The sequence below is a fragment of the Styela clava genome, chromosome 9 (assembly GCF_964204865.1).
Source record: "Styela clava chromosome 9, kaStyClav1.hap1.2, whole genome shotgun sequence".
In the NCBI taxonomy this organism is placed as follows: Eukaryota; Metazoa; Chordata; class Ascidiacea; order Stolidobranchia; family Styelidae; genus Styela; species Styela clava.
Window position 1 is genome coordinate 12,556,557 of NC_135258.1, and position 25,778 is coordinate 12,582,334.

The 25,778-nt window shown below is 34.5% G+C and overlaps 6 protein-coding genes across 6 annotated transcripts; 4 read left to right on the forward strand and 2 right to left on the reverse strand.

Annotated features, from left to right (window-relative positions):
• The first annotated feature begins 159 nt into the window (after positions 1 to 159).
• LOC120338961 (tyrosine--tRNA ligase, mitochondrial-like) lies at positions 160 to 7,998 on the forward strand. Its single transcript, XM_039406985.2, has 8 exons — positions 160 to 457; positions 934 to 1,227; positions 2,074 to 2,254; positions 3,666 to 3,833; positions 4,539 to 4,694; positions 6,071 to 6,218; positions 6,908 to 7,121; positions 7,592 to 7,998. The coding sequence occupies exons 1-7, from the start codon at positions 160 to 162 to the stop codon at positions 7,115 to 7,117; spliced, it is 1,455 nt and encodes a 484-aa protein (XP_039262919.2). The 3' UTR covers positions 7,118 to 7,121; positions 7,592 to 7,998.
• LOC120338959 (F-box and leucine-rich repeat protein 13-like) lies at positions 7,121 to 14,509 on the reverse strand. Its single transcript, XM_039406982.2, has 16 exons — positions 14,189 to 14,509; positions 13,680 to 13,783; positions 13,464 to 13,557; positions 13,245 to 13,387; positions 12,963 to 13,042; positions 12,570 to 12,756; positions 12,329 to 12,490; positions 11,799 to 11,961; positions 11,560 to 11,717; positions 11,042 to 11,213; positions 10,506 to 10,693; positions 9,900 to 10,115; positions 9,249 to 9,375; positions 8,579 to 8,797; positions 7,959 to 8,122; positions 7,121 to 7,739 (listed from the first exon to the last, which is right to left on the reverse strand). The coding sequence occupies exons 1-16, from the start codon at positions 14,261 to 14,263 to the stop codon at positions 7,574 to 7,576; spliced, it is 2,418 nt and encodes an 805-aa protein (XP_039262916.1). The 5' UTR covers positions 14,264 to 14,509; the 3' UTR covers positions 7,121 to 7,573.
• A 1,193-nt stretch (positions 14,510 to 15,702) lies between these two features.
• Positions 15,703 to 17,592, forward strand: LOC120338966 (uncharacterized). The gene has a single exon (XM_039406990.2). The coding sequence runs from the start codon at positions 15,796 to 15,798 to the stop codon at positions 16,372 to 16,374; it is 579 nt and encodes a 192-aa protein (XP_039262924.2). The 5' UTR covers positions 15,703 to 15,795; the 3' UTR covers positions 16,375 to 17,592.
• Positions 17,593 to 17,620: 28 nt separating this feature from the next.
• On the forward strand, positions 17,621 to 18,531 carry LOC120338965 (18S rRNA aminocarboxypropyltransferase-like). The gene has a single exon (XM_039406989.2). It carries the CDS (start codon positions 17,624 to 17,626, stop codon positions 18,398 to 18,400), a length of 777 nt encoding a protein of 258 aa, XP_039262923.1. The 5' UTR covers positions 17,621 to 17,623; the 3' UTR covers positions 18,401 to 18,531.
• Positions 18,532 to 18,535: 4 nt separating this feature from the next.
• Positions 18,536 to 21,375, forward strand: LOC120338968 (guanosine-3',5'-bis(diphosphate) 3'-pyrophosphohydrolase MESH1-like). Its single transcript, XM_039406991.2, has 4 exons — positions 18,536 to 18,778; positions 19,187 to 19,322; positions 19,514 to 19,674; positions 19,823 to 21,375. The coding sequence occupies exons 1-4, from the start codon at positions 18,673 to 18,675 to the stop codon at positions 19,954 to 19,956; spliced, it is 537 nt and encodes a 178-aa protein (XP_039262925.2). The 5' UTR covers positions 18,536 to 18,672; the 3' UTR covers positions 19,957 to 21,375.
• On the reverse strand, positions 19,676 to 23,815 carry LOC120338962 (ribitol-5-phosphate xylosyltransferase 1-like). The gene is made up of 5 exons (XM_039406986.2): positions 23,511 to 23,815; positions 22,402 to 22,591; positions 21,607 to 21,909; positions 21,257 to 21,430; positions 19,676 to 20,480 (listed from the first exon to the last, which is right to left on the reverse strand). The coding sequence occupies exons 1-5, from the start codon at positions 23,629 to 23,631 to the stop codon at positions 20,072 to 20,074; spliced, it is 1,197 nt and encodes a 398-aa protein (XP_039262920.2). The 5' UTR covers positions 23,632 to 23,815; the 3' UTR covers positions 19,676 to 20,071.
• Between the last annotated feature and the right edge of the window lie 1,963 nt (positions 23,816 to 25,778).

Below are 25,778 nucleotides of genomic sequence, written 5' to 3' on the forward strand. Positions count from 1 at the left end.
AGTATTAATAGCTGGGAAAGTACAGATGGCATCAGTAATTTTAGATTTTCACTTCATTTGTCAGTGGTTATTTAGCTTTCAATCATCAATTTCTTTTAAAATGTTGTTTATACACATAGTTCTTATTGTTTTTTACACTCTTTTCAGAATAGCATAAGCATGCTGTGTCCCATTATTAAATATCGTAATTTATTTTGTCATAAATGGACATCAAAGTTTTTTTCAATGTCCTGCGCAAAAAACAGCGTCAAAAAATCTTCAGTGATAAAGCCACAAAACATTCTTAACTTGCACAAGCGAGGACTTTTAGAAGATATTTTTCCAAATGCTTCTGTCTCATTGCCAGAGCAGTTATTAAAACAACAATGCTTTTATTGTGGCTTTGATCCAACATCCGACAGTCTACACATTGGAAATTTAATGTCTTTAATGCTACTGTTGCATTGTCAAAGAGCTGGTAAGTACTGTAAAGAATAGTAATCTCTAACAACATAGTTTTGCTGTATTATACTTTCAAAAATAGGAACATGGAAACAGAGTATTTTATGCTCAATACACAGAATAAACCAATAGCAAACTCAAGTAGAGAACAATGTATAACAAATACACGACAAAGTCCGTTACAGTGGCTGTGCTCCAGTACCTATCATGTAAAAATGCATTGTACTTAGTCCATAAAGCAATTTGTCAATTAAAAAATGATGAGAATTTTCATGTTTTAGTCTATACAAAATATTCATAGGTCTATTTCATATCTGATTATGTTGGTTTGTTTTAATGAAAAATGACGAGGAAAATTAGGGGACAAATACGATGGCCAGTTTTTCATCTAGAAACTTGAATTATATTTCTGAAATATATATCTGTGCTTTGTATTCAACGTTGTTTCAAAAAAAGTGTTCTTATCCCTTCTAATAACGCTAATATTTATAGGACATAATGTGATCGCTGTTATTGGAAATGCAACTGCGAGAATTGGAGATCCGAGCGATCAAACAAAAGACAGAAATTCAGTCTCGACAGATGTATTAGACAAAAACACAAAAGGACTTATCAATTGTATCACAAATATATTTGAAACTCATGAACAGGAGCATTATATTCATCGCGGAGTTAAAGAACTACCAACAATAAAGATTTTAAATAATTATGATTGGTATCGAGATATCAATGTTGTGGATTTTTTTGCCAATGCTGGAAGGAAATTTCGAATGGGTCCTATGCTTGGTAGGTAAATAAATAAGGTATTTTGTTGTTCAGTTTTTTTGGTAAAATTAAACGAAATTCCTGATTGAAAATGAAGTATATATTATGTGTGAATATCAGGAAAAACGTAGTCAAAATTTATTCCTTGACAACCAAAGATGCAAAAAATAATTTCCTCCTGGAGTTTTATGGACTCTAATATTTTACCCCAATTTATTTTGTTTTTAATTCATAGAAACAATTTTTATAACATATTTGAGTACTTCTCTCTTGTTTTTTTCAGGTTCTAAATTTCATTTAATTTGCATTGCAATTAAATTTGTGTGCCTTGTTAAGTTACATACTGTAGCGAATGTGCATTGTGTAACTATGAATTATAATGTATTTAACCCTTTCATTTTAATAGTGTGTTCCATTTCCCACAATAGGTCATTTTATTGTAGCATTACTGATTACATGTACTGCCTTTCTCGTATCGACCAATTTGATGACGTATCGTTCCGGCTTGCCGAGAGGGCTGCAAATATTGTGTTTAGATTTCACTTCTGTTTTACTGCGTTAAGCGGTTGTGTTTTGTTTCACTCCTGATTTACTGTGTTAAGAGTTAAGTGTGTTGCAATTTTATCTGTTTCCGGAATTTGGATTGTGCATCTTCCTATAATATACAACAATCGAACTTAAATATATAGGTGATAGTCTTTATCCCCCCATCATCACCATCTCTTTATCCCTATAATACCATATGGATCAAAGCATTAAAACACTATTCCGTGCTTTAACGATGAATTTTGAAATTTTTACGATTTTACAAGGTAATTGTGTGAAAAGCATTTTTCTTAATTTCCAAATTTTTAACATTTCTTCTAGATAAAAGATTTGTAAAAGAAAGATTGAATAGTTCTGAAGGACTTCTTTTGCCTGAATTCCTGTATCAAGTATATCAAGCATATGACTGGTTACATTTATTACAAAATTATAATTGTCGATTTCAATTTGGAGGTTCCGATCAACTTGGTAACATGAATGCAGGACGTTATCTCATTGATCGGTAAGTTTAAATGTTCGTTTCATTCAACATATGGTGCTAAAGATATCATATATCACTACAGGAAAAGTTTGTATTCATTCATTAAGTGACCTATTACATACAGATCAAATCAAATCTTCTTATACTTCTAAATGAATTCTAATGGTTTAGTGTGACATTTTTTATTTTAAACGAAAATATTTTTGTTTAAAATATTATTCTCAATACGTTGACAATAACTCATGTATGTTGTTTGTTGGATTAAACAAAATTGAAATATATTCAATAGCAGAAATAGTTTTTCAGAATATGTTCTGAATAGTACAATATTTGGTTTTGCTTGTAACTGGATTGGTATTAGTTTAATGTGGTTATACATGCGAACTTGGATTTCATCACGAGATTAACATGCCTTGTGGTCACAGTTACGCTAGATCACATTTTACACCGCAAAAAACTTATAATGCTGTTCAATCATAATTTGGCGATCCACAAAAATGTTAACACTGTATCAACATGAAAAGGACTTCCTGAGCTTATTTTGTATGTGAATAGGTTCATTCATATCTAGCTATGAATAGAAAATGAAACATGAATTGCAGCAGGATTTTATTATATTTTTGTTTACTGTAAAACAAAACTATGTACTGGTATACATTTCTCTTTCTTTACTACAATTACTATAAACATTCAATGGGAAGACCAAGACTTTGTGATTATATTGTTTTGCCATTTTGGGTATATTGTTTGAACTTATGAATTTTTAAAGTTTTACTAATGAATAAAGTGGTCCGAATATATCAATCTTTTCCATTTTCACAATGACTGATTTACTATGTCACATGTAAGAATATAGAATTCACAGATGTGTTGAATCTATAAGTTTTGATGTGTGCGATTCTCCTTTATCTTATCCATCTGGTTCCGCTTTCATGTTAGTCGCGAAGATTGCTGTATCGGTGGTCGACTGTGACAAATTGCATACTCATACTACTCAGTTGAGCATCACTCTCTTGTTGAATGGTCAAGAGGCAGCTGAGATGCATGGTTCAGGTTATGTCATCTTACTCGGCAGCACGCTCAGGTGTTCGAGTAACGCAGAGTTTTTTAGTGAATTGTTCGAGTATAGAGTCGTTCGACTACAGAGGTATCACTGTATATGTCAAGTGGTTAGTTTTGCAAAAATGGACCTGGGTCACTGTCTCTGAAGAACGCACTTCTGTAAATAATTGTAATTTTATTTTTTAATTATACTGACAAATTTAACTGAAAACCTGAAAAATTTCTTTGTATGGATCATGTAAAATTTTTTAAGAATTGGAAACTTGTATATATTTTGTTACAAAGTTAAATGAAATTTAGCTGGGTAATATCTAATTTTTAGTGCAGCTCTATGTAAACCAATGCACTGCCATTGTATATTACTTTGCAGTGTAACTCAACAGGAAGTTTATGGATTATTAACTCCTTTGATAACCACACACACCGGTCAAAAAGTAGGAAAAACCGCCGGGAATGCAGTGTGGTTAGATGCTGATAAGACATCACCATTCGAGTTTTATCAATATTTTCTTCGTCAACGTGACGCAGATGTTGAAAAGTATGAAATAGATATTTTTTATTATTGTATGATGTTTAGCTGATCATATCAACAATGGATCAAAATCAATGGTTTTATGTACTATTTCTTTCAACAATTGTTTGAATGGATTGCAACCCTGTATGAGTTGAAAGTTGAAACTAAAAATTCTTGACAGCAGCTATTTGAATATATTTTCTAATATAAAGATATTCAAGTGGCCAATATGATGGTTAAAAGGGAACTTTGAACCAAATTTAAGCTCTAATTTGATTGAGGTGTTTTTGGCACACTGTGCTAAACAGCTTTCAAGTCCATAATTAGGGAATAATTAACTGCAGAATTCCTTCCTTGATTTTAAGTCTTGCTTTTTTACTTCCAACCTTATCATGTCTCGATGATTGTATGAGTGTGTGTGTGTGTGCGTGCTTTAATTTGTTTTTATACTTTTGGGTGAGCGAACACGTACTACTTCTCTTATCAATACCTTTCCATCTAAAATCTGTGCGCCTCAAACCTTACTTGAGGTTTTGTTTGCTCTCTCGATTCTATAATCAGTTATTTTCTTCTGTTTTCTAAATACAAAGCAAAATTCTTCCCAAGAACGATAAAATTCCCCACTGAGGAGGAATTCCTTCCCGACTGGGCAACGTTGAGTCAGCGGTTTAAAAGTCCTGCATCATGCTTCTTATTTGAGTTTCCACCTTCACTATTATAATATTTTAGATTTCTAAAGTATTTTACTTTCATTGAACTCACCAACATAAAAGAAATAATGCAAGAACATTCAAGGTATCCAAAACGTAGGAACGCACAGAAGATTCTTGCCAAAAATGTATGCAAGCTTGTTCATGGTGAGGAAGGCTTGAAATCCGCTGAAAGGTAACTTGTTAGTTGAAAATTGTACCCTTTGTATGTTCAATATAGATATAGTAGTGCCAATAAACTATTCTTTTGAACGCTATCGCCTGTGAGTATGCTGTGTCAGAATATATCAACATAATAGCAGGAAACAATATTCTGTTCCAGTTCTTATTCAGGTACCATTCGCCAAAGTTTGTTTCAAGCTGTAAAGTATTCTCAATGTCTGAATACAACATGCCACAGCTGGTCGTAATCGTGCAAATATCTGTGCCTTAATTTGACCAGGAAATGACTTGTGACGTTAATAACCTGTACAGACACATTTCAAAGGTTATATCCGCATGAAATGATGTTCATTAATGAAGTAGTTTGTTCCTGAGGAAATGGGAGTTTCCGATTTTATGTTCAAGTTGTGTTTGGCAGTGAAGATTAAATATCAATTTTATGAAACTAAAAGTCTATATATTAACAAAACTATTCATATTTAACGTTGATCATACCCGTAGGCCAGGGGTCGGCAACCTTTTGTCGCTCGCAGGCCGAAATAAAGGGTTGCAAGTCATTGGCGAGCTGCACATATTTTTAGAAAGTTGAAAACCTAATGGATGATACTATTTATAATAAAAATCAAGCAATGATACATCTCAAAAAAGAATATAGATTTATATCTTCATTGCATTATATCTCAAATTGTTCCAATTGAATATTGTCGGCGCCATTAAACCCTTTACACTCAGCTTCACCTTTCTTCGTAATTGTGAATTTTATACTTGTCAGATTATAATTCAATTTAGTCTACACACCTCTCACAATAAATTATGTTGAATAAAGAATATAATCGCCGAAACAGCTGTTTTATTACTATGATTCAATCAAACGTAGCGGGCCGGATCATATTACTCCGCGGGCCGGATCCAGCCGGATGCCGACCTGCCGTAGGCTACAGTCGTAATAAGATTAAAAAACTATTTTGAATATTCTGTGTTAAATTGAATTTTACATATAACCCTTCAAAATTTGTGTACCCCTCTGATGCAAATTCATTTATTTATGCTGGTCCGTTCATGCTGGCAAGCACGGCTGCGGAGTTGGACTATTGTATCTAAATCTTTGAAATTTTTAATAGTGACATTCAAAGTATAATTTTTGACCCAAACTCAAAAAGCACTGAGCTGTCTAAGCATTCTCAACAGACGATTGAATCAAGAATCCATATGCAAAAGCTTTCGTTCTGAAAATTAAGATGTTTGGAACAGAAGTAGAAATTCCTGTCAACCCTGAATCAGAGACGTTATTTCAATGGTTCATAATTTGTAGTTGAGTTACTGTTTTCCCAGACTCCTCGGCATTCCAGGGTACAGTCATAAAGTTAATCATTACTTTTCCATGTTTAGATGCACGCAAGTGTTGTTCCATGGCCAGTTAGAACAATTAGAAAATCTTACTGATCAGGAGATAGATGCTACTTTTAAGGGTATGAAGATACATCATGCTGTGTTGGAACCCACAACTACAATTTATGATATCGCAACAAAAATAAAGGTATGGAATGTCACCAATGTTGAAACTAAAGTCACACATCCAAATGCCTATATTATATATTTTTTTACTCAATCTTCGGAATTTAACTCATCTGAGGGGTTTAATACACTTTTTATGCAAAGGCTTCTTCTAATACCCATAATATCCCTACAACATCATTTCGTCAAAAAACATTCAGGATCAGGGGATCAAAACCATTCTTGGTTTGAGCTTAACTTAACTAAGAGTGTCAGTACATCATGAATGTAAATGATCCTTTCGAACATGATAATCCTCCTTGGGATTCGAAAGTTACTCGCAAGAATTGTTCTAGTCCTAAATAGGGTTGTGGAATCCGATAAAATTTCGAACTCTCGGTTAAGAAAAACTTCAGTTTAATGCAACATGTTTTTTAACATATTTTGGTACTCATGTAGTATGTAAACCAAGGTACAAATACTACGGGAATCACTTGACTAGTCCCCCAACTCGTAATAGAACTAAAATAAGGAAAATTCGAATAAAATTATGTCCTAACCCGAACCTGGTATACATACTGCGTTTTGGTGTCCGCCATCTTGGTGGACATATTATGGGAGTGCCCATATTATGTAATTTTGACTACGGTGAATTTTCAACTTCGAGGAATTTGAAAATATGAATCCAGGATACTTTGCAAAATAAAGACAAGCATCGTTATATGTCAACAGGCAATTCCAGATGGACCAATAGGAATTGAAGCAATCAATAAAGGTGGCGTTTTAGTAAATGGTATCGCAATGCAGAATTCGCAACAAATTCTTCTGTGTGATTTCCATGTCTTAAAAAATGATCTGTCTCTGATAACTGTTGGTAAAAAGAATCATCATATTGTACGTTGGAGAGTCCCAGATGATATGTATCAAGTATCAGCAAAATGAAAAGGTATACGACTTGTATTTATAAAGATATAAAGTAACAGAAAATTAAAATATATTTATTTTATTTTTAAGGATATATAAATTATGGATTTGTGCCTTGTAGATTAACCAATAAAATAAAATGTGAAATTGTCTAATACAAAACTTCTGCATTTGATAGAAATAGGTAGCCTTGGCACATAACATCTTTCACCTATAAATGCGGAAACAACTAATAAAAGTTGAACGTGATAAAACTGTCCTTATGTCATCATTCATAGCATTAGTTAAAAATAATATTTCATCAATATTGAAATTTGTTTAAAGTATCCAATTCTTGGTTGGAAGTGTAAGCGTGGTCATGGTTTACAAATCGCTTTGTATGTAATATACTGTTAAATTTTATCTGTTCGTGTTATGCAGAGGATTCACTTTGGAATGGCACTTTCGAATTTTCCCTATTTCCACGTTAATGCTTCATTCTGTATCTTCCAGCTCAATCCACTTTGGACCTTCATCTGCTCGAACAGGTTTCTTTTTGCCATGCAACGAAGGAGCGACAGCATAATTGAACCAGCTTGGAACTTCATCGCTGCTGTATTCAAGTTTTTCCAATTTCGACCGGAATTTGTGAGCCATAGCCCTGGCAGAAATAAACAATCATACTGTATTGTCATCATTCCTGCTGGGCGCAACATTTTAAACCTCAGCTTTCGCAAATAGTTAATTTTAGTTGTTATGACCGCTCTTTCAAAAGTCTGGAATTTTTCTAGTTGCGCTTTGGTTATGATTGAAAACAGTGAAAATATCAACAATTATTCATGCCCGGATTACATGAAATATATTGATTGTTTGTACTTACTTTGTCACACTTTTACAATACAGCATTATCAAAACTCGAAGTTGTGCACATCCTTTTCTTAAATATTTAAGTGCTCTGTCACTGATGTGGATACAGCCTGATATGTTGAGGATATGAATGTAATGACAAACGCCAGACAAGTATTGAATGCTTAGATCGGTAAACTGAAAATAAATAAGAACTTTAGTATGGTGTTTATAAGCATCTTTGTGATATCGAAAAAGTACCACCATCATGAAAAATGTGACTGTGCATCTGCACAGAGTTGAAACAAACTTATCATTTTCGTGCATTTTTTTAAAAAACTTTGGGAGATATTTTGGTTACTCCCGTAGTATGTGTACCAGGTTAAGGTTAGGCCATAATTTTATTCTGATTTTCCTTATTTTAGTTCTATTACGAGTTCGGGGACTGTCTGTTTAAGCCAAGTGAATATACCCCCTGCTCATAAGTTTCAGTCCCTTTAATTTATTTTGTATATTTGATGTAAAGTAGACGACCAAAAATAGTTACCTCCATGTTGGTACACATACTTCTGGAGCGCCCAATTTATTCATTTAGGTTAGGGACGTTTGAAGCTAATAAGAACATTGACAATTTGTATTATCTATGAAACCTACCAATGGGCATCCAGAAAGATTTAAGCTTGTCAGCATTCTGCAGCAGAAAGCGAGATTTTTGATTGCTGTATCGGTGAGAGTCATGCAATGGGAAACATCAAGTTCTTCCAATTCTTTTACTTGTTGACAAAATTTTTGTAAACCAAGATCAGTGATGGATGAACATTCTGATATTACTATCGACTTCAATCTACTGTTGGTTCCGAGTGCAGTAAGACCCTGGGTAAAAGGGAATTTGTCAATCTGGAAGCCGATGGCAGGTTATGCAGCATCTTGTTCTGCCAGTACAGTTTGGGGGTTCCGCAAGTTTCCATTCAAATGCGAGAGTCAATATATGTATATTGTAAGAATATAGTCAAATTAGTTTTACTAATGCTGAAAAATTTGTAGATCATCAGGTTCGCTTTTATACATATGAAACAATACAGGCAAGCTAATGCACAATGGTTCCTCACCAAAAGCCAAATCGGTAATTGCCAAATATGTTCCGCAGTTGGGTTTTATCTTTTCAGTATACTTTTGCATCCATGAATAAAGTGAAATACCTTCTAGTGTGTGCGGATTTATTAATTCTGTAAGCTATGACTAATTTCAATTTTCTAAATTGAATTTTCTTTTCTCAAACTGGCAACTGTAGGTTTGTGAAAAAAGTTCACTAGGAAAGTCTCACCTGGTCTTGAATGTTTGTGCCAGACAGGTCGACATGCGTTAATGAAACCATGTTCCCAAGCAATTCAATTCCAGCATCTGTTACATGCTCACAGAAACATAGTGATAAGTGAGTTAATCCATGGCATCTGAAAATATTGGATACTCAATTGAGCTTTCCTGGGTTAAGTCATAGTCAATTTTATTTTTTCCAACCAGCAAAAAAATAACATACAAAATCAAAAAATAAACAAAATTTAACACACATTTTTACTGGGGAAGGGAAGCCGCGGGGAACCAAATTTGGTTATCGAGCAGCGACACCCAAGTTAAGTTCTTTGAGTCATCAGATCTTAGAATATTTATAGTGATTTAGTTGAGAATGATATGCTCTGCCGTGTTGGAAACACATAATCAGACTTTTAATATTAGCTCTCATTTGCAAGATAACTTTTATAGTTATTCGGATTATGATGTCATTAACGAAGTCTCAATCAGATGGAACCATATTCTGAAATTACCATGTGTTACTTGTTGTTGTTGTCAATTACAAAGACTATAGAGTGCAAGTGAATTGGCATTATAGTTTTAATTATTGTAGTGGATTCTTGTACTGAGCCTTGTTTGAATTGAAAGCATATGATATGGCGAAAAGATAAGCATATGCCATTACCTTTGTGCTATTCTCAGTAGAGAGACATCACTAACTCTCACACAATTTGTGAGATTCATTTCTCGAATCTTCGGTCCAGAAGGACCTTCCACTAGCTGTCTCACTCCTGAGTCGCTGATTCTCACACAATCCGCAACATTGATGACAATGATGTTTCTTAACGAAGCAAGTGCTTTCAACATCATGTCTGTGATTCTCTGACAATCCACGACATAACTAAATAGAAAAGAGAATAAAATTACAATTACCACAAAACAAAGGCAGCTGTTTTGAACATGGCGCAAAACAAGCAGGCACTCAGATATACAATTCTATTGGATTTCACATTTTCATTTGTGCTGTATCAGACATAATATTCTTGAACATTTGGATTCCTTGAAACTAATTATTTGAGTTTCTCATGACCTGCTTAACAATGTTGTCAAAATCTGATTTGTTGTTTGTAACAATTGCATCTATTCAAGTTTCAATATTTTTCTATACCTAGATTGGTCACCATTAAAGTATTTTTTTTTAATTCTCTTATTGATGAAACGATAATCAAATTTTATAAACACGAATTAACAACAAGTAACATGTTTTTTTTCCTATTTCAATGATGCTTACATGTGGCCAAGCATTGGGCATAGCTTTCCGAATGTCTTAAACGTGTTATCTGAAATCTTTTGGTTTCCTTCGATTCGAACTTTCTGCAGTCTCTTCCCTTGTGCTAGAGCTTTGAACGAAGAATCAGAAAGATTTGGGGATCCAATAAGATATAATCCCTTGATATTCAGGCATTTCTCTGCAATATTCTAAGAAAAAACGAAATAAAATAATTTATTACTGTATTTTAAAGTTTGTATGATTTGAAAACATATCTTCTTGCAAGTCATCTCGAAGATATACAGCCTTCAGAAGCTGCAAATCCCAAGTGTGCATTGCTATTATTGAACATTAATAAATTGATAACCATTTTGTCATAGTACGGTAATTTAGTTGGTGTGGGTATGGCTTACATGTAACAAGTCGATTTAGTCATATTTGCATTAGAAATCATGGATATTGATTTCTGGTCATCAAACTGCATCATCATTGTGTATTGAATCTACTATAGAGAGAGTAAATTAAAGACTGAATTCACATCTTAAGACAAATCTTACTGTTAGACAGCTATCAGTAAGAGTATGTAGATCATTCAGAAACAGTGATTGAAGACCATTGCATCCGTTAGATATATGCTTGAATCCCTGAGGAGTTATTTGTGTGCAGCCAGACAGGTCAAGATAAGTCAGTTTCTTACATCCTTTCCCAGTAGCCAGATAGTACAAGCCTCTATAGCAAAGAAATGTTCCACTTCAAATCATTGTCCAACAATTTATGTTAAAAAAAAAACTTAACTGTTTAAAAATTGAAATTTTTCTCTCTCTTCGGATAATTATATCTTATATATGTTTCAGCCATGATTATGGACTTTTCTTCAAATTAATTTCTAGCATACCTCTAGTTAATCCAATATTAACTGTTATACAATATATACTTATTGTCCTTTTTATGAGTTGCTTTTGCTACAAATATAGCAAGTTACTTGATGGAATCAATTTTTTTTTATATTTCAACATGGTGTCATAAATAACACCCTGCATGAGGTAAAAGGCTCATGATATATAGACAGCAATACCTATCTGTAAACTTGTTACAATATGCCAGACTCAAGTATTGCATGTTCAGACAACATCTTGCCAATGTACGCAATGTGCCATCGGTTATTTCAGTGTACGAGAGATTGAGATACAGAAGCACTGGACATCCTTCAGCAATTGCTCTTATAATTTCATCCTGTAGAAAAAATCATTATTCACACAAATGTAGGTTAAAATTAAGGGCTCACACACTACTAAATAATATACAATGCATTACATTGACTCCTTTGCATTCTGAAATGTTTATATCCTGAAGATTTCTGCATTCAGCAATTGCTTTGAAGGCAGGCCAATGCACAGCAAAACATTGTCGAAGATTAAGATGTACAAGGTATGGACGACTCTTCTGTAAGCACTGAATAATGGCTCTATCATTCACTCTGAAATCAAATATAAATAATGTTAAAAATGTTATCAATATACCTAGATTATACTTCCATATTGAAAAATGTCCCTCACCATATTTAAAAAAAAAGATGTTTTAGGTTAGTACATTTTTGAAGGCAGCCAGCGTTAATTTCAAATTCAAAAATAGAGACCAATGAATGTCTCGCAACTGTGTCTTAAGACACCAACAATGTCCTGTAAAAGTATCCGCTTTTTATTTATTTATCAGGCAGACGAAGTTACACATTTTGAAACAAATATACATACCTGCATACTAAAACCTTAAAGTAATCACCTGAAGACAGCACCAATAGTCACCTAACTTGATGCTTGAGTGTAAATAAAAAGTATCTCACTTACTTATTTTTAATTCTACTGAAGTTAAGATGACTCCATAATGAAGGTGCTCCAGTGATAACTTTCCATGCTCTACAAACTTTTGCACATCTACTAAGTTCAATCAAGTTCAGGTTACTGAATATTTGTATAGCACATCTTCGTGGAAGCAAAGACACTTCATCTCTAGTAGAAAAATTAATCTTTAAAATGTTGGCGTTGGCTTGAGTGTTTTTCTTTTTAAGTTAACACATTCAAACATTACCTAAATGTATCACTAGGCAGATCCTTGTCTCCAGTTTCGACACCGAATTCTTCATCCAATTCTCCACGTTCTAGACGTTCAAAATATTCTCTAGTCTTACGTGCGTCTACAGCAACCGATCTCCAAGCTCGAAAAACAAGCCGACAAACTGATTCATTCCAAACTTTTGAAATCATATCAAAACCACCTAAAAAATTTTTTAAAATAATATAGAACTACAAAATAGTAAAGCTCCAATATATGGTTACCGCGAGAAAAAAGCCAGTATCTAGATAAAATCCTCAAAGTAAAAGTCATTGCTTTTAATTATGAATCCTATGGATAGATTTGCCGAAATTTTTCCCAGTAATTGGGCTATTTTATTTCAGTTGGATAAAAATAGATATATTTTACTATTTTGTCTCTTTTTCACGTAACATTTCCAAGTATGCCATTTAGAAAATGATATTCTCATCATTCTTGTCCTGTGGTATCTGAAATAAAGTTCTAAAATCTTGATATTGAAAAAAAAACAGTTTAAAGTAAACCAAATACTAATATAAAAAATAATATCTGTTGTTTATTTTTCATGTATAAATGGCAAGTTTAGGCTTCAAATTACACATGACTGTCCTTAAAATAATTTAAATACAGCATTTGGCTCGATAATTCAAGTATGTCCAAAGTTGTACATACTGTCTGGCTTCTTTGACTTTATTTCGAATCATATTTCGATGATTTTTCTTGTCCAAGTAGTATTTAAGCCATCCTTTGAAACATATCTTTTGTAATCTGCCATAATAATGGCTATAGGCTGCTTTCAGCATATCTGGTGATGGCTAAAATTATGAATTGCACTGTTAGTTGACGTTTCACTTTGAATAAAAGAAGAAGAAATATTTTAAAAAAATTTACGGTTAACTTGTCATAAAACTTGAAAATCTCATCCAAGTAACTTTCTGCCATTTGTTTTATCTTTGGCTGACATTCAAATGGAACGAACATATCCCTGAAATGAAGAGCAAAAGTTAGTGGTCAAAAACGCAATGTTAAATGAAGATTTAACATCATATGCAAACTTATTTTGATGCAGGTCCTACCATTACATACAAATTATAATCCTTCACCTACCATGTCATTGTATCCAGACCTTGATCGCGTATTTTTTTAATGCTTTCAACAACCCATTTGTAAGGATCCTCTGGACATGCTATCATCAAACCAGTAAGGATACACTGCGAAAAATGAAAGGTTTGTAATAAAATTACAATCATTAAATATCTAAACTAGTATTACAGCATTGAAGGATAGGATAGGATTTACATATTCATCCAGGGGGTGAAAAAAACCGATAAGACGACTCAATCATATGGCGAACCACGACCTACGGAGATGCCGTGGTGAGCGTATTCCTAACGCTTAGCACGATGAGCCACACCGCCGAGCACAATAGGAATGCTATTGACTGGGTGATTAGCGCAGATTCTGAGTGTTTGGAACTAGGGTACTTTTCATTATTTATTTACTTTATATTAGCAAAACTGGGCTGTATTTTTAGCAGTATTTTTATCTTTGTTGCAACCTGAGAAAAAATATGAAAAAAAATCCTAAATCTGAAAATTGTGTAGTATTGTTATCACCTCATATACTTCGGGAAGTTGGTGTACTTTAAGATATTCTTTTAGTGCGGGATCGATCCCTTGAAGTGACGCCATTGCCTTTATTTCGCACCAAGAGAAACTTAGTAGATATAGACTAGCAAAATCATTTACAGAAAAAGAAATCAGAACGTCTCGCGGGAATTTTGCTGCTTCACCGTCTCCTTAGAAACATATCAGGTCAGCGTCGCGGGTCACTGATTCTTTCGCGTGACTAAATATGGTCCCAAATATTTTGTTTTTCTCCAAACAATCCCGCTGTATATTTATATTTAATCCTCTAAAACTTAACTCACTCTCTGCTATGACACGTTGCTGTAATGATTGCTAAAAGAATAAAATAACCATTCATAGTCGTTTGCGGCGCAGTGTATTCATTGCTTATTTATAGCCACAGAGAATGATGGCCCTGTATATTATAGCGATTACCCCGTGCAAGATTTTCATTTTACATGTGGTTAGTACAAAGAGTTAGTACAAACTATTTTGGACATAATCATAGTTCGTCTGTTTGATTTTTACTCGTTGAAGATGAAATTGAAATAAAATCTAACCATCAACTGTCGTCCGATGGCAGTTTGGATAGGATTTTCATATTTATGGGAATAGTTGAACAATTCAGAGTTCCAGATGCGTGGAAAATCGTAATAAATGTTCATTTTTATATCCCGTTTCTGTACATGTTTAACTGTAATTTATGACATATTTTACACTTTTATTTGTGCATCATTCACTAATTTCTTTATCTTATTTATATTTTATGTACCGGTAATCCATTCGCATTTACCCTGGTACTATATTATGCCATGATGTGCTTATATATAGCATAAACACAAGGGTCGGGAGCCTAGATGAACCCAACCGGTCCTGCACACCGACTCGCACAAAACAATAATCAATCACTGTTATTACTGCTGAAATATTTTCTTTAATATATTATGTTTATATTAGTGTTGATTTTGTTTTTGCGGCAATGATTCTCTCTCTTTATTTCTATTTTATTCGAAAAGTACATTTTTACTTCTATCCAAGTGCATTTTCACTCTTTAAACAACATAACAGGACAGAAATTTGTTTTATTTTTGTTAAGTAGGTTTCGGCACAAGTGCACAAACCAATCATTCCTGCATAAACATTGGCAAATTTGACGCGAGACAAGGAACGCATGACTCAGCCTAAAAGGTTAAGGATAAAAATGTGATCGACTCCGATCACCGCTGCACTAAGAGGAAGTACCCGTCTTGACCGTTTTCTTCCCAGCAGATCAGCTGGTAACTTTTGTGTCAAGCGAGCTGTGCTAAATGGGGCAATTACGCCATGAATAACTCGTTCATAAGGCTTCACTTTAATCTGATTTCGAAGCACCAATTTAATGGCACATGATACAGTAATAGCACGAAGTTATTCAAACGTTAGTATTAATCATAAATCTGAAAGAATTTTATTGCAACAGTAAATTACAATAATATTTTGAGTATGACATATTTTTTTCTTTTTGTTCAAGTAGTTCCTAAATGAGCATAGCGTTGTCAGGTTCTGTTCAATTAAATTTTGATATTTGGTACCGGTAGTGGTTGAAACATTTTACTATGTCTGGTCGTAAAATTCAAAGTGATGCAACTGCAGTGCCAAAAATGTATACTGGGGGAAAATCAACTAAACAATATGTTGAGGACACAGTAAGAGAAGCTATGGCTGAAGTTAATAGGGCAACAGGACATCTTGGAACTGTTAATCCTGGAAAAGTTTCATATAACACTTCAGGAGGTGGAAGTGCCATCAACCAATTCAATATTGTGGGAGGTACTATTGGTCAAGCGGCAATTGGTAACAGAGGTGACACTGTTTTCAACGAAGAGAAAAAAGTTTTCCAAAAAGGTGCCTCAAACACTAAATACAACATTAGTGGAGGAAATTTCAATCAAGCAAACATTGGTGGAACTTCTCACTACAATAACAAAGAGTGCGAAATTGGATCTGGTGGTGGTGGTAAAGGAGTTTCATTGTCAGCTGAAGATTTGACCCTAAGCATTTTGGACAAAGGAGTTACAGCTGAGCAGTTTGTCTTGCTCCTTGAAAGGAAATATTCCTTGGCGAATATTGCTTTTGCGATGCCCAGTGATCCAGAACTCAAAAATCGTATGGTTGATGCTCTTCTTGTGAAGTGATTACCAAATCAGACTTTCTCTTGTAAATAGTTATCATAGTTTTTTTTTCAAACATAAATCAAGCAATCGAATGTGCTTTATCATCAACAATGTGTTTTTATTTTAAATGAAACTTCATGTTCATTTTAATTTAAATGTTTCAAATATAATTTTACTTTGTTTATGCATGTTTAGTGATACTGAACATCAATCTTTACCACATAAATAGGGTCATACTTCATGAGAGGATGATTTTGGATGTCATGAGAAAGATTATCTCTATAAATATGTATAGTTTGCCAGCTGTCTTAACTCTATCAGTAATGATTGATTCTCTTTGGTCAGGGATATGCAAGGCCCGGTACACTTGGGTGTGCGGCAATTACGACTATGGTTTTCATGGATATAAATTTCCATTGAAAATAATGTCATAATGACCCCGATTGCCACATTGTGCTTCTTATTATTATATAAATGTTAGCCTAGCTGTTGAACTAGCTTTTGTAAATAAACTGTTTTTTATTCATAGCTTTTCATATTAAGTTTTTGAGCCTCTGGCCCACTCAGAAAAGTAATTGCCCACCCCTGTCTTTAATGTTATCTAAAGAATGGCATCCAGTAAATGTCTAAGCTTGATTGTATGTAATGCACAGCTGAAGTCAATTGAGTACTATATTTTATTGTATCATGTACAGAAAATTATTATGCAATGAATTTCTTGCATTAAATAAAGAACGAGTTGTAACAGAATGGAGAATTTGTTTTATATGAACTTTCATGAGTTTTTATTATTGCTCTCATCTTTTATAATTGATCAATAATCTTGTATTTTTATGCATAGAATGATGTATTCAAAAGTATATGTTCCTGTCCTAAAAAAAAATCTCATCTCATCTATAATTGCTAAATTAAAATAATAAACTATTTCTAATATACAATATTTTCTACATTTATAATAGAGTGGAAAATTTGCATGGAATTGTTACAGCACATAACTTTATAAAGATATTTTTAACTGCTGCGCCTGTGGGCAATTTTACTATTGATTATGATATGTTGTAAAAAAGAATTATTATGGATTATTTTAAAATTCTAGAAATAACCATATCAAACTAAGTAACTAACTAATACTGAATGTGTTTGAATATTCAATTTGTTATGGAATGAACATTTACTGTGGAATATGTAACTTGGTTGTCTATATACAATTTTTATTCATCTTTTTGTATTATAATTAGATTTAGAATACATAACACTATATACAATAGCAATGTCTCACAAAAAACAGCATCAACGGAGGAAAAACTTCAAAAACAAAAATAAATATGAAACGCCGCAACTTGCAATGGATGAAGAGGATTTACATGAACCAAGAGGCACGACGAGCAATTTTACAATAGCATGCCCCCTTGCAATGTGGGACCTGGGACACTGTGACCCGAAAAAATGTACAGGAAGAAAGCTTGCTCGTAAAGGAGCAGTTAGATTACTGAAATTACAACAAAGATTCGCTGGAGTAATATTAAGCCCGATGGCTACTGAATATATCAGTGCCGGAGATAAAGACAAAGTATTAGCTCATGGCATAGCTGTAATTGATTGTTCATGGGCAAGGTTGCAAGACACTCCATTTTCAAAAATGAAAGGAGGTCACTTGAGACTTTTACCATACTTGGTTGCAACGAATCCAATAAATTATGGCAAGCCCTGTAGGTTGTCATGTGTGGAGGCATATGCAGCTACACTTTATATTGTTGGGCTTGAAGATAGTGCTAAATCTGTTTTGAAACCTTTTAAATGGGGTCCCAACTTTTTTACATTGAATGAGGAACTTTTGGAGTTATATCAGAGTTGTGAAAGTTCAAAAAGTATCGAGACAGCTGAACAAAATTGGCTACAAAATGAAAGAGATGAACTTAATGCTAAAAGTGAAGAACGGGATCCTTTTGATATAGATTTAAGTGTTGAACACTGTAATCCCAACCATACATCCCTGCCACCAGATGAAGATTCTGATTCTTCCTGTAATTCATCTGAAGAAGTTTGATGTCTGAATAGATTCTATAGTAGCAGATTGTTAGGATAGCAAATTTAGAATAAAAGTTCAAAATAATCATACTTTTTTTGATATAAAATGTTGTTTTGTCAATTTCAATACAATAAATCGTGCCAAGTTAGCGTCTTTGTTATTGCCTCTATGTGTAGTAGTTACGCTATACTCACACAATGAATCATACATTAAACTATTGCCTCTTAGTCATATAGCTATCTGCTAGTTTACCTGCAGACTGACACTGAAACCAGGAAGTGTTATTTGAAATGGATTTAGCTGTGCTTGTAAAAACAGCAAACTTTGCCGCTAAGAAACACAAAGACCAACGTAGGAAAGATGTTTCAAAAACACCTTATATCAATCATCCAATAGGTATGTATGTATATACTGAGATGTCATATCCATTGCGACTTTTTTGCGGAAGCATCAACATAATTGCCTGCTTTGCGAAAGTCCACATAGTGTCATATTTGTAAGGCTTTAATCAGATACTACAACAGTAAATATGCAGTTGTACATGATGTTATATATGTGTGTAGTTCTCTTCTTTCCCCTAGTCAAAAAGCAGGAATTTCTCAAAGTGAGGCAAAACTTTGAAGGCTGGGTAAAGCTTTATAGAACTTTCTTTCTGAATGCATATACCTAAGATAATAATGGCTCAAACTGCTGCATTAAACTCTTTTTCAATCAGAAATCACCAGCTTGTGAATATTCATTTGCTATTCCCAACGAACACTATAGATTTATCAAACTTTAAAATTAAGAATTTAATACAAACAGGGGTTGCAAACATTCTTTCTGAAGAGGGATGCATTACAGAACTTGAAGTTCTACAAGGAGCATTGCTCCATGATACTGTGGAGGATACAGATACAACATTAGATGAAATAGAAGAAATATTCGGCAAAACAGTAAGGTAAGACATGTTTAGGACCAATCAGCAAAAACATAAATTACTCTTAAAACTACAGTGATAGGTTGATACAATTTTACATCCCGCTTGCTAATACAAACGGTACAACAGTAATAAATGTACTTGTGGACTTGAAAGAAGATGGCTGATCTTTTACACATTATTAGCAATTTGTAAACTTTTCTGCTTGACAGAGACATTGTAGCAGAGGTGACTGACGACAAATCCTTGGCAAAACAAGAAAGAAAACGCCTTCAGGTTGTGAATGCACCACATAAATCGAGACAAGCTAAACTTGTAAAATTGGCAGACAAACTCTACAATCTCAGGGATTTATGTCGAGAAACACCAGAAGGTAATATTGGTATTTGTTTTACAGTGATTCTATTTATGGCACCAGTTTGGGATAATAATTATAATTTCAAAATAAATGATCAAAAAGGGTTGCATATTATAAGCTTAACACTAATAATACTCCATTCTAACGGGAAATTTATTTTTAGGTTGGACTGCTGAGAGAGTGCAGGAATATTTTGAGTGGGCATACCAGGTTGTATCTGGACTGCGAGGCACCAACGAAGCTTTGGAAAAACAACTTGATGAAATTTTTATATCAAAGGGTATTCATAAAGGATAAAGTAGATTGCACACATAGAAAAAATACACACAGTTTTAGAACAAAAATTTGCAACCAGCAACCAGTTGTAGTGTAAAACAGGACTCTGTCCCCCAATGATTGCTAACGTGAACATTCAACAAAATCTACTGCTTACAATGTGTAAAAACTTATCTCGCATGGCTTTTTTAAAATCAACATACCACCTTATTAGGTTAATTCGAGACCGAACTTTGGCACGATGAGTCATTTCTTGAAATTCTTGAACTATATTGGGAAGCTCATTTTCCCAATTCTTGACAAAAATGACAGGAGCACCATACTTTTTTAATAGTCTATATGGAGATGAGTAATTTTTATTCTCATTGTAGTCACAGGTGCCTTCTGACACGACATCCTCTATTACAGGTATGGAGCCAAGCTCCATTGCTTCATAAGTTCTGTAGCACTCTGAATTTCTTCCCGCAGGTGATAGTGTTAAATCGCTTGCTAGTAAAACATGCTGATAGTTTGTCATGCTTTCTGAATCCTCTTCCGGTACCCAGCTGTATTAGGCAGTACGAATGTTGATTGATGCATTAGTTAAAATACTTGGAAGCTATGAATATATTTAGACCAGTGGTTCTCAAACGGAAGGGCGTAGACAATTTTTGAGGGGCCGTGAAGCTAATACAAATAAAAATATATTTTTGAAATAACATATTTTTTGAATAACATACCTTCTTACTGTTATTTGTACATTATTGTTAGCTAGTTATTTCCAAGGTAGGACGTGGCTTGAAGTTTGAGAACCACTGATTTAGACAAATTAAGGTGCTCCCGAAGTATGCGAACCAAGATGGCGGACATCGGAACGTAACAGGTTAGGGTTAGGCAATAATTTTCTTCCAATTTTCCTTATTTTAGTCCTATTATCAGTTCGAAGACTAGCCAAGAGCCTCCCGTAGTATTTATACCTAAAATTATGGCCTAACCCTAACCTAGTACACATATTACATTCCGATGTCCGCCATCTTGGTTCGCATACTTCGGGAGCCCCCAAATTAAACCATGATAATATCATGTAAAATAACTATTGTTTTTTATGAACCATATAGTAATACCATAGTAGCACCAATCTAATCACTCTCATGTGGAGTCTTGACATGTTTTTATCGCTGTCGAAAACGAATTTTGAATTTTTAGAAAGTTTCAATGTTCATAAGAAAACAAAAAAGCGTTGCATGTGCCAAATATGGCTCAGGATTAGGAGCCTGGTGTAAATTTTAGCCAACTCCAATAAAGCTTTGCTCATATGCATTTTCAATATGCTATCACTTACTTTTCTCTTGTTTTTGTGTATTTCTTTGTCTGATTTTTTATATGTTTATGCACTGTATTCATCATACCAACTCTGGATGACCCATCATACACTGTACCAATAAAATTGAATACATATGGTCTTTGTGCACTTAAGTCCAAGAATTCTTCATTAAAATTTTGGAAATTCCTATATCTAAAAGTTGATTTGAATTTCAGAAATCAATTAATATGTTATTCCACTTTATAATCTATTACATAGACAGGCAGGCAGTTCTATATAGTATTTATTGTAAAATGTACTACTTCACATCACTTGAGACTGATTGTAGTCAATTAGTCATAATTGAAAAATATAGTACTTTTACTCACGATGCCACTCCTAGAGGCCACTGGAAAACTAACTCATCATCGACTAAAGTAGAATCATACACCATGAATACACATTTAATTCTGCTTTGTTGTAGGTACGGTTGAAGCCAATCATTATCACAAGTTTCGCTCCCAAGTAAAATAATTGCAACTTTTTCTATATATGCACTTTTCAATACATGATCCACCCACAGTTTTGCATTTGGAATCAGATTAGTATCTCTCGCATTGACGACCAACACTATGTTGGGATTGGATGGTGTAAGAGCATAATCTGGTGTTAAACCATATCCAAGGTTATACCTATAGAAATAAAAGAATTATGTAAAATGAAGTGCTGTATTTAGATATTGTGGGAGATTAGAAGTTATCAAAACAAGAATCAAAATCCAAAGCTTCAGAGAAACTTCTAGGTCTGAATAAACTTTAAAATAATAAACAGAGCTTCATGGATCTAGCTTCACACAAATACCGTTCAAATTGGTCAGGGACCACAAGAACTTATTTCAGACTTTGTGTAAATGTAACAAATATTAGGTTTGAAATTACAACTAAACTATGATAAAGCTGCTAGCATTAAACCCAGTGGTGAAATTCAAATTTTTTGTCAGCCGTTTCCTTCACAAAAGTCATATTTTTCAGCTGTTTCTGTTACAAACAGAACAGTAACCAGTAATGCTAACCGGTTCGCTGATCTCATAAAATTCCGTGAGACGGTCATATTGGACTGGCTGAATCCCACCACTGATTAAACCTAATGTTAAGAATAATTTGTACCCTATTTATATAGTATACTTTATAGAAAAGTTGTCAGTCTTCAATGAACTCTGTATCCATCCATTATTTAAATTGTATTGGGTTATTTCTCCATGAAGTATGTTTCTCCACAAATATATTCCCAAACCACATGTATCCCAGATAGCAAATTCGCATTGCTCTTGGTGGGAATCAACATTTAAGGTCCTGTCCCTGGGTACTTGAGATCCTTTGTGAATATATTGAAGTCATAAATGTACAACTATTTTCGATAATTACGAACTGCAGAGGGCATACCACGTAAAAGTGGTGTATGCTAGTTCTGTAGTTATCTGCACCGCATAGTATCGTTCCTAATTTCATCCAGAGTATAACACAGTAACAATACTGCAATAGGGTATGGATACATGAAACACATAAATTGACCCACTATATGATATTCTAAACTTAAGGAATTTGAAAGTTTTTAGGGAAGAAATTCGGGTCTAGTATAGTTTAGTACCACAAATACTTCCAGTGGGTGTAGCATAATGAATTTTGCATATGATATTCCTAACCCCTACCTGACTATGCTATCAAAAAATTACGTCACTACGACGTCACCATCGCGTCATATGGCTTGCCGAAGTATAATTAACATCGCCCAAAATGGCATATGCGCCGCCGATAACGAACTCGCTAACGCCGGCGATCTCTCTCTTATCGTGATCGTTGTGGCGAGCTAACGAGAGAAATAGCTTGCTCGATTTCGGGTGATCGTCTGCGCGTTTTGGATGACCATCCGCATACCTTGGTGGGCCTTATTACGCCACTGTGACGTTCAAATGACGTAATTTTTCGGTGATGTAGTTAGGTGGGGGTTAGGATTGACATATGCAAAAATTGTTGAGCCAGGTCAACTAGAAGTACGTGTGGTACTAAACTATACCAGACCCAGAAATTCTACTTTGTATACTTAAGGTTTAGTGTAGTAGGCTAATACTAATAATATTTACTTTTTTAGCATTATTATAATGCATAGAATGCACATATTATAAACTATTGAAAATGAAGTACAACAGGTGTACAAAAAAGATAAAAATCAAGATTGTACTCAAGCTGTCAAGTTAAATCTGTAAATCCTACCTGAATTAGACTAATGAACCCACCTGGATATCTTTTCACACCAGTCTCAGATTTTGACAGTGCTACATAGGCTCCGTACAACGAAACAAGTCCGTAAGAAACACAAACAAGCAACAATGTGAACCCCTGTTTCCACCGTTTCATGCCCCACGACGTACCGGTAGTGAACTGTGCAATTTCAATATATATTCGTATAAAATATACGTACCGGTACGTATAAAATTGGTAGTCACTACAAACTCTATGACCCCTTTCCTCTCCGGGATAAATATGTAAATCCTATCCTCATTCAGTTATAGCCTAAAAGTCCTATAGTGGTGGTAGCAGCGCATCGGAGGAGGGTTGGTAGCATAAAAGTCATATTGGGGATGGCAAAATAGGGATGGCGAAATACGGTCGAAAGGTGGCAGATTAGGGATGGCGAAATAGGGACGAAAAGCCAAATTGGGGATGGCAAAATGCGGTCGAAGCGTGGCAGATTAGGGATGGCGAAATACGGTCGAATGGTGGCAGATTAGGGATGGCAAAATGCGGTCGAAGCGTGGTGGCAGATTAGGGATGGCAAAATGCGGTCGATGGGTGTCAGTTTTTGCCAAATCGACTGTCATAATGCGCTGTTTAGTATACAGATAACAATAAACAATTGCCTCAAAATGACAAAGAAATATGGCCAAAGTGTTTAGATTTGGGGCTGATGAAATGGATTAGTACCTGTCAAATTCGGGCTGGGAAAACACAGTCGATGAGTGTCAAAATGGGATGGCGAAATGGGGTCGAAGCGTGGCAGATTAGGGATGGCGAAATGCGTTCGAAGCGTGGCAGATTAGGGATGGCAAAATGCGGTCGAAGCGTGGTGGCAGATTAGGGATGGCAAAATGCGGTCGAAGCGTGGTGGCAGATTAGGGATGGCGAAATACGGTCGAAGCGTGGCAGATTAGGGATGGCAAAATGCGGTCGAAGCGTGGTGGCAGATTAGGGATGGCGAAATACGGTCGAAGCGTGGCAGGTTAGGGATGGCGAAATACGGTCGAAGCGTGGCAGGTTAGGGATGGCAAAATACGGTCGAAGCGTGGCAGATTAGGGATGGCGAAATGCGGACGAAGCGTGTCAAATTGGGGGTGGCGAAATAGGGTCGATTCCTGTCAGGTTAGAGATGATGAAATATGGTCGATGCGTTTCAGATTAGGGAGGGCGAAATAGGGCAGTGGGTTGACGGGTGTCATGTTAAGGATGGCGAAATGCGTGTCAGATTTGGAAACGAACATTGTCAAATTTAAGAAACTAATCTGATCAGTGTTTCACATTTTAAAATTCATTTAAAAGGTATTGTCCGATTTTACATCGTGTCTTTATTTTATGATTAATTTTAATGTTTTATATATTATTACATTTTTTTCATCAAGTCTTGAACATTCTTTTTATATTTTTCTGATTAATAATTTTAATACAATCTTTTAATGTTTGATATATTATTACGTTTCTCTCATCAAGTTTTGGGTACTCCTGAAGTATGCGCACCAAGATGTCGCACAACCTGAACCCTAACCTGGTACACAACCTGAGTTCAGGTTGTGCGCCAGCTTGTTGCGCATATTTCAAGAGGTCTGCATTGGCTGGCATAGCATTGTGGATCGTGCCTTCATTTATGAGGTCATATGTTTTATCTCTTTCGTCATGGAAATTTCAATTTTTCCCTGGTATTATTGACCCTACAATTTTTTACGCCACCCCGAAGCCTTCGATATTTCTATTCCAAATACTGTTATTAAACAATTCTTTTCAATTACAAATTATTTAAATTGCTCAAATATATATGTAGAAGAATCCTGTTTTGCTTTAAAATATTTTTGGCATAATTCACGATCACACTGCATGAAGAGTTCATTCTCCGTGTTTCGTTAATTTCAATTCTCAAAATTTCTTTCGAAGTTAATTGGTTTTATAATTTGAATATAACCTTTTGATGTAAAGATGTGTTCGATATATTATGCTATAAAATGATTTTTATGATATTGGGTGAATTCCTATCTAGAGGAGAGTCTTTGAATAGGAATATACGTTGTAGTATTACTCACTTTTGTATATATGATATTATTCATGAAAACGCGACAAACTATTTGAACTGCGTAAAAATGAAAATGCGACTTTTGTATAACACTGGCAAAGAATCTACGAAAGGCAAGGTAATTAAACATAGGGATTTTGGTATAAACAGTTCAAAAACCAACTAATAGAAGATTTCAACACAAAATGTTGGAAACCACCAAATTCATCCATTTTATCGTTTCTCA

What these genes read in the sequence shown, in the direction of transcription:
- LOC120338961 (XM_039406985.2), top strand. Translation starts at nt 160, where the DNA reads ATGCTGTGTCCCATTATTAAATATCGTAATTTATTTTGTCATAAATGG. An exon ending in GTTGCATTGTCAAAGAGCTG is followed by an intron (nt 458 to 933) that starts GTAAGTACTGTA and finishes TAATATTTATAG; the next exon opens with GACATAATGTGATCGCTGTT. An exon ending in ATATCGCAACAAAAATAAAG is followed by an intron (nt 6,219 to 6,907) that starts GTATGGAATGTC and finishes ATATGTCAACAG; the next exon opens with GCAATTCCAGATGGACCAAT.
- LOC120338959 (XM_039406982.2), bottom strand. Translation starts at nt 14,263, where the DNA reads ATGGCGTCACTTCAAGGGATCGATCCCGCACTAAAAGAATATCTTAAA. An exon ending in AACTTCCCGAAGTATATGAG is followed by an intron (nt 13,784 to 14,188) that starts GTGATAACAATA and finishes CATTTTTCGCAG; the next exon opens with TGTATCCTTACTGGTTTGAT. An exon ending in CTGCCTAGTGATACATTTAG is followed by an intron (nt 12,491 to 12,569) that starts GTAATGTTTGAA and finishes TTTTTCTACTAG; the next exon opens with AGATGAAGTGTCTTTGCTTC.
- LOC120338966 (XM_039406990.2), top strand. Translation starts at nt 15,796, where the DNA reads ATGTCTGGTCGTAAAATTCAAAGTGATGCAACTGCAGTGCCAAAAATG.
- LOC120338965 (XM_039406989.2), top strand. Translation starts at nt 17,624, where the DNA reads ATGTCTCACAAAAAACAGCATCAACGGAGGAAAAACTTCAAAAACAAA.
- LOC120338968 (XM_039406991.2), top strand. Translation starts at nt 18,673, where the DNA reads ATGGATTTAGCTGTGCTTGTAAAAACAGCAAACTTTGCCGCTAAGAAA. An exon ending in ATATTCGGCAAAACAGTAAG is followed by an intron (nt 19,323 to 19,513) that starts GTAAGACATGTT and finishes TCTGCTTGACAG; the next exon opens with AGACATTGTAGCAGAGGTGA. An exon ending in ATGTCGAGAAACACCAGAAG is followed by an intron (nt 19,675 to 19,822) that starts GTAATATTGGTA and finishes ATTTATTTTTAG; the next exon opens with GTTGGACTGCTGAGAGAGTG.
- LOC120338962 (XM_039406986.2), bottom strand. Translation starts at nt 23,631, where the DNA reads ATGAAACGGTGGAAACAGGGGTTCACATTGTTGCTTGTTTGTGTTTCT. An exon ending in ACTGACAACTTTTCTATAAA is followed by an intron (nt 21,910 to 22,401) that starts GTATACTATATA and finishes TTATTTCTATAG; the next exon opens with GTATAACCTTGGATATGGTT. An exon ending in TACACAAAAACAAGAGAAAA is followed by an intron (nt 20,481 to 21,256) that starts GTAAGTGATAGC and finishes TGCCTAATACAG; the next exon opens with CTGGGTACCGGAAGAGGATT.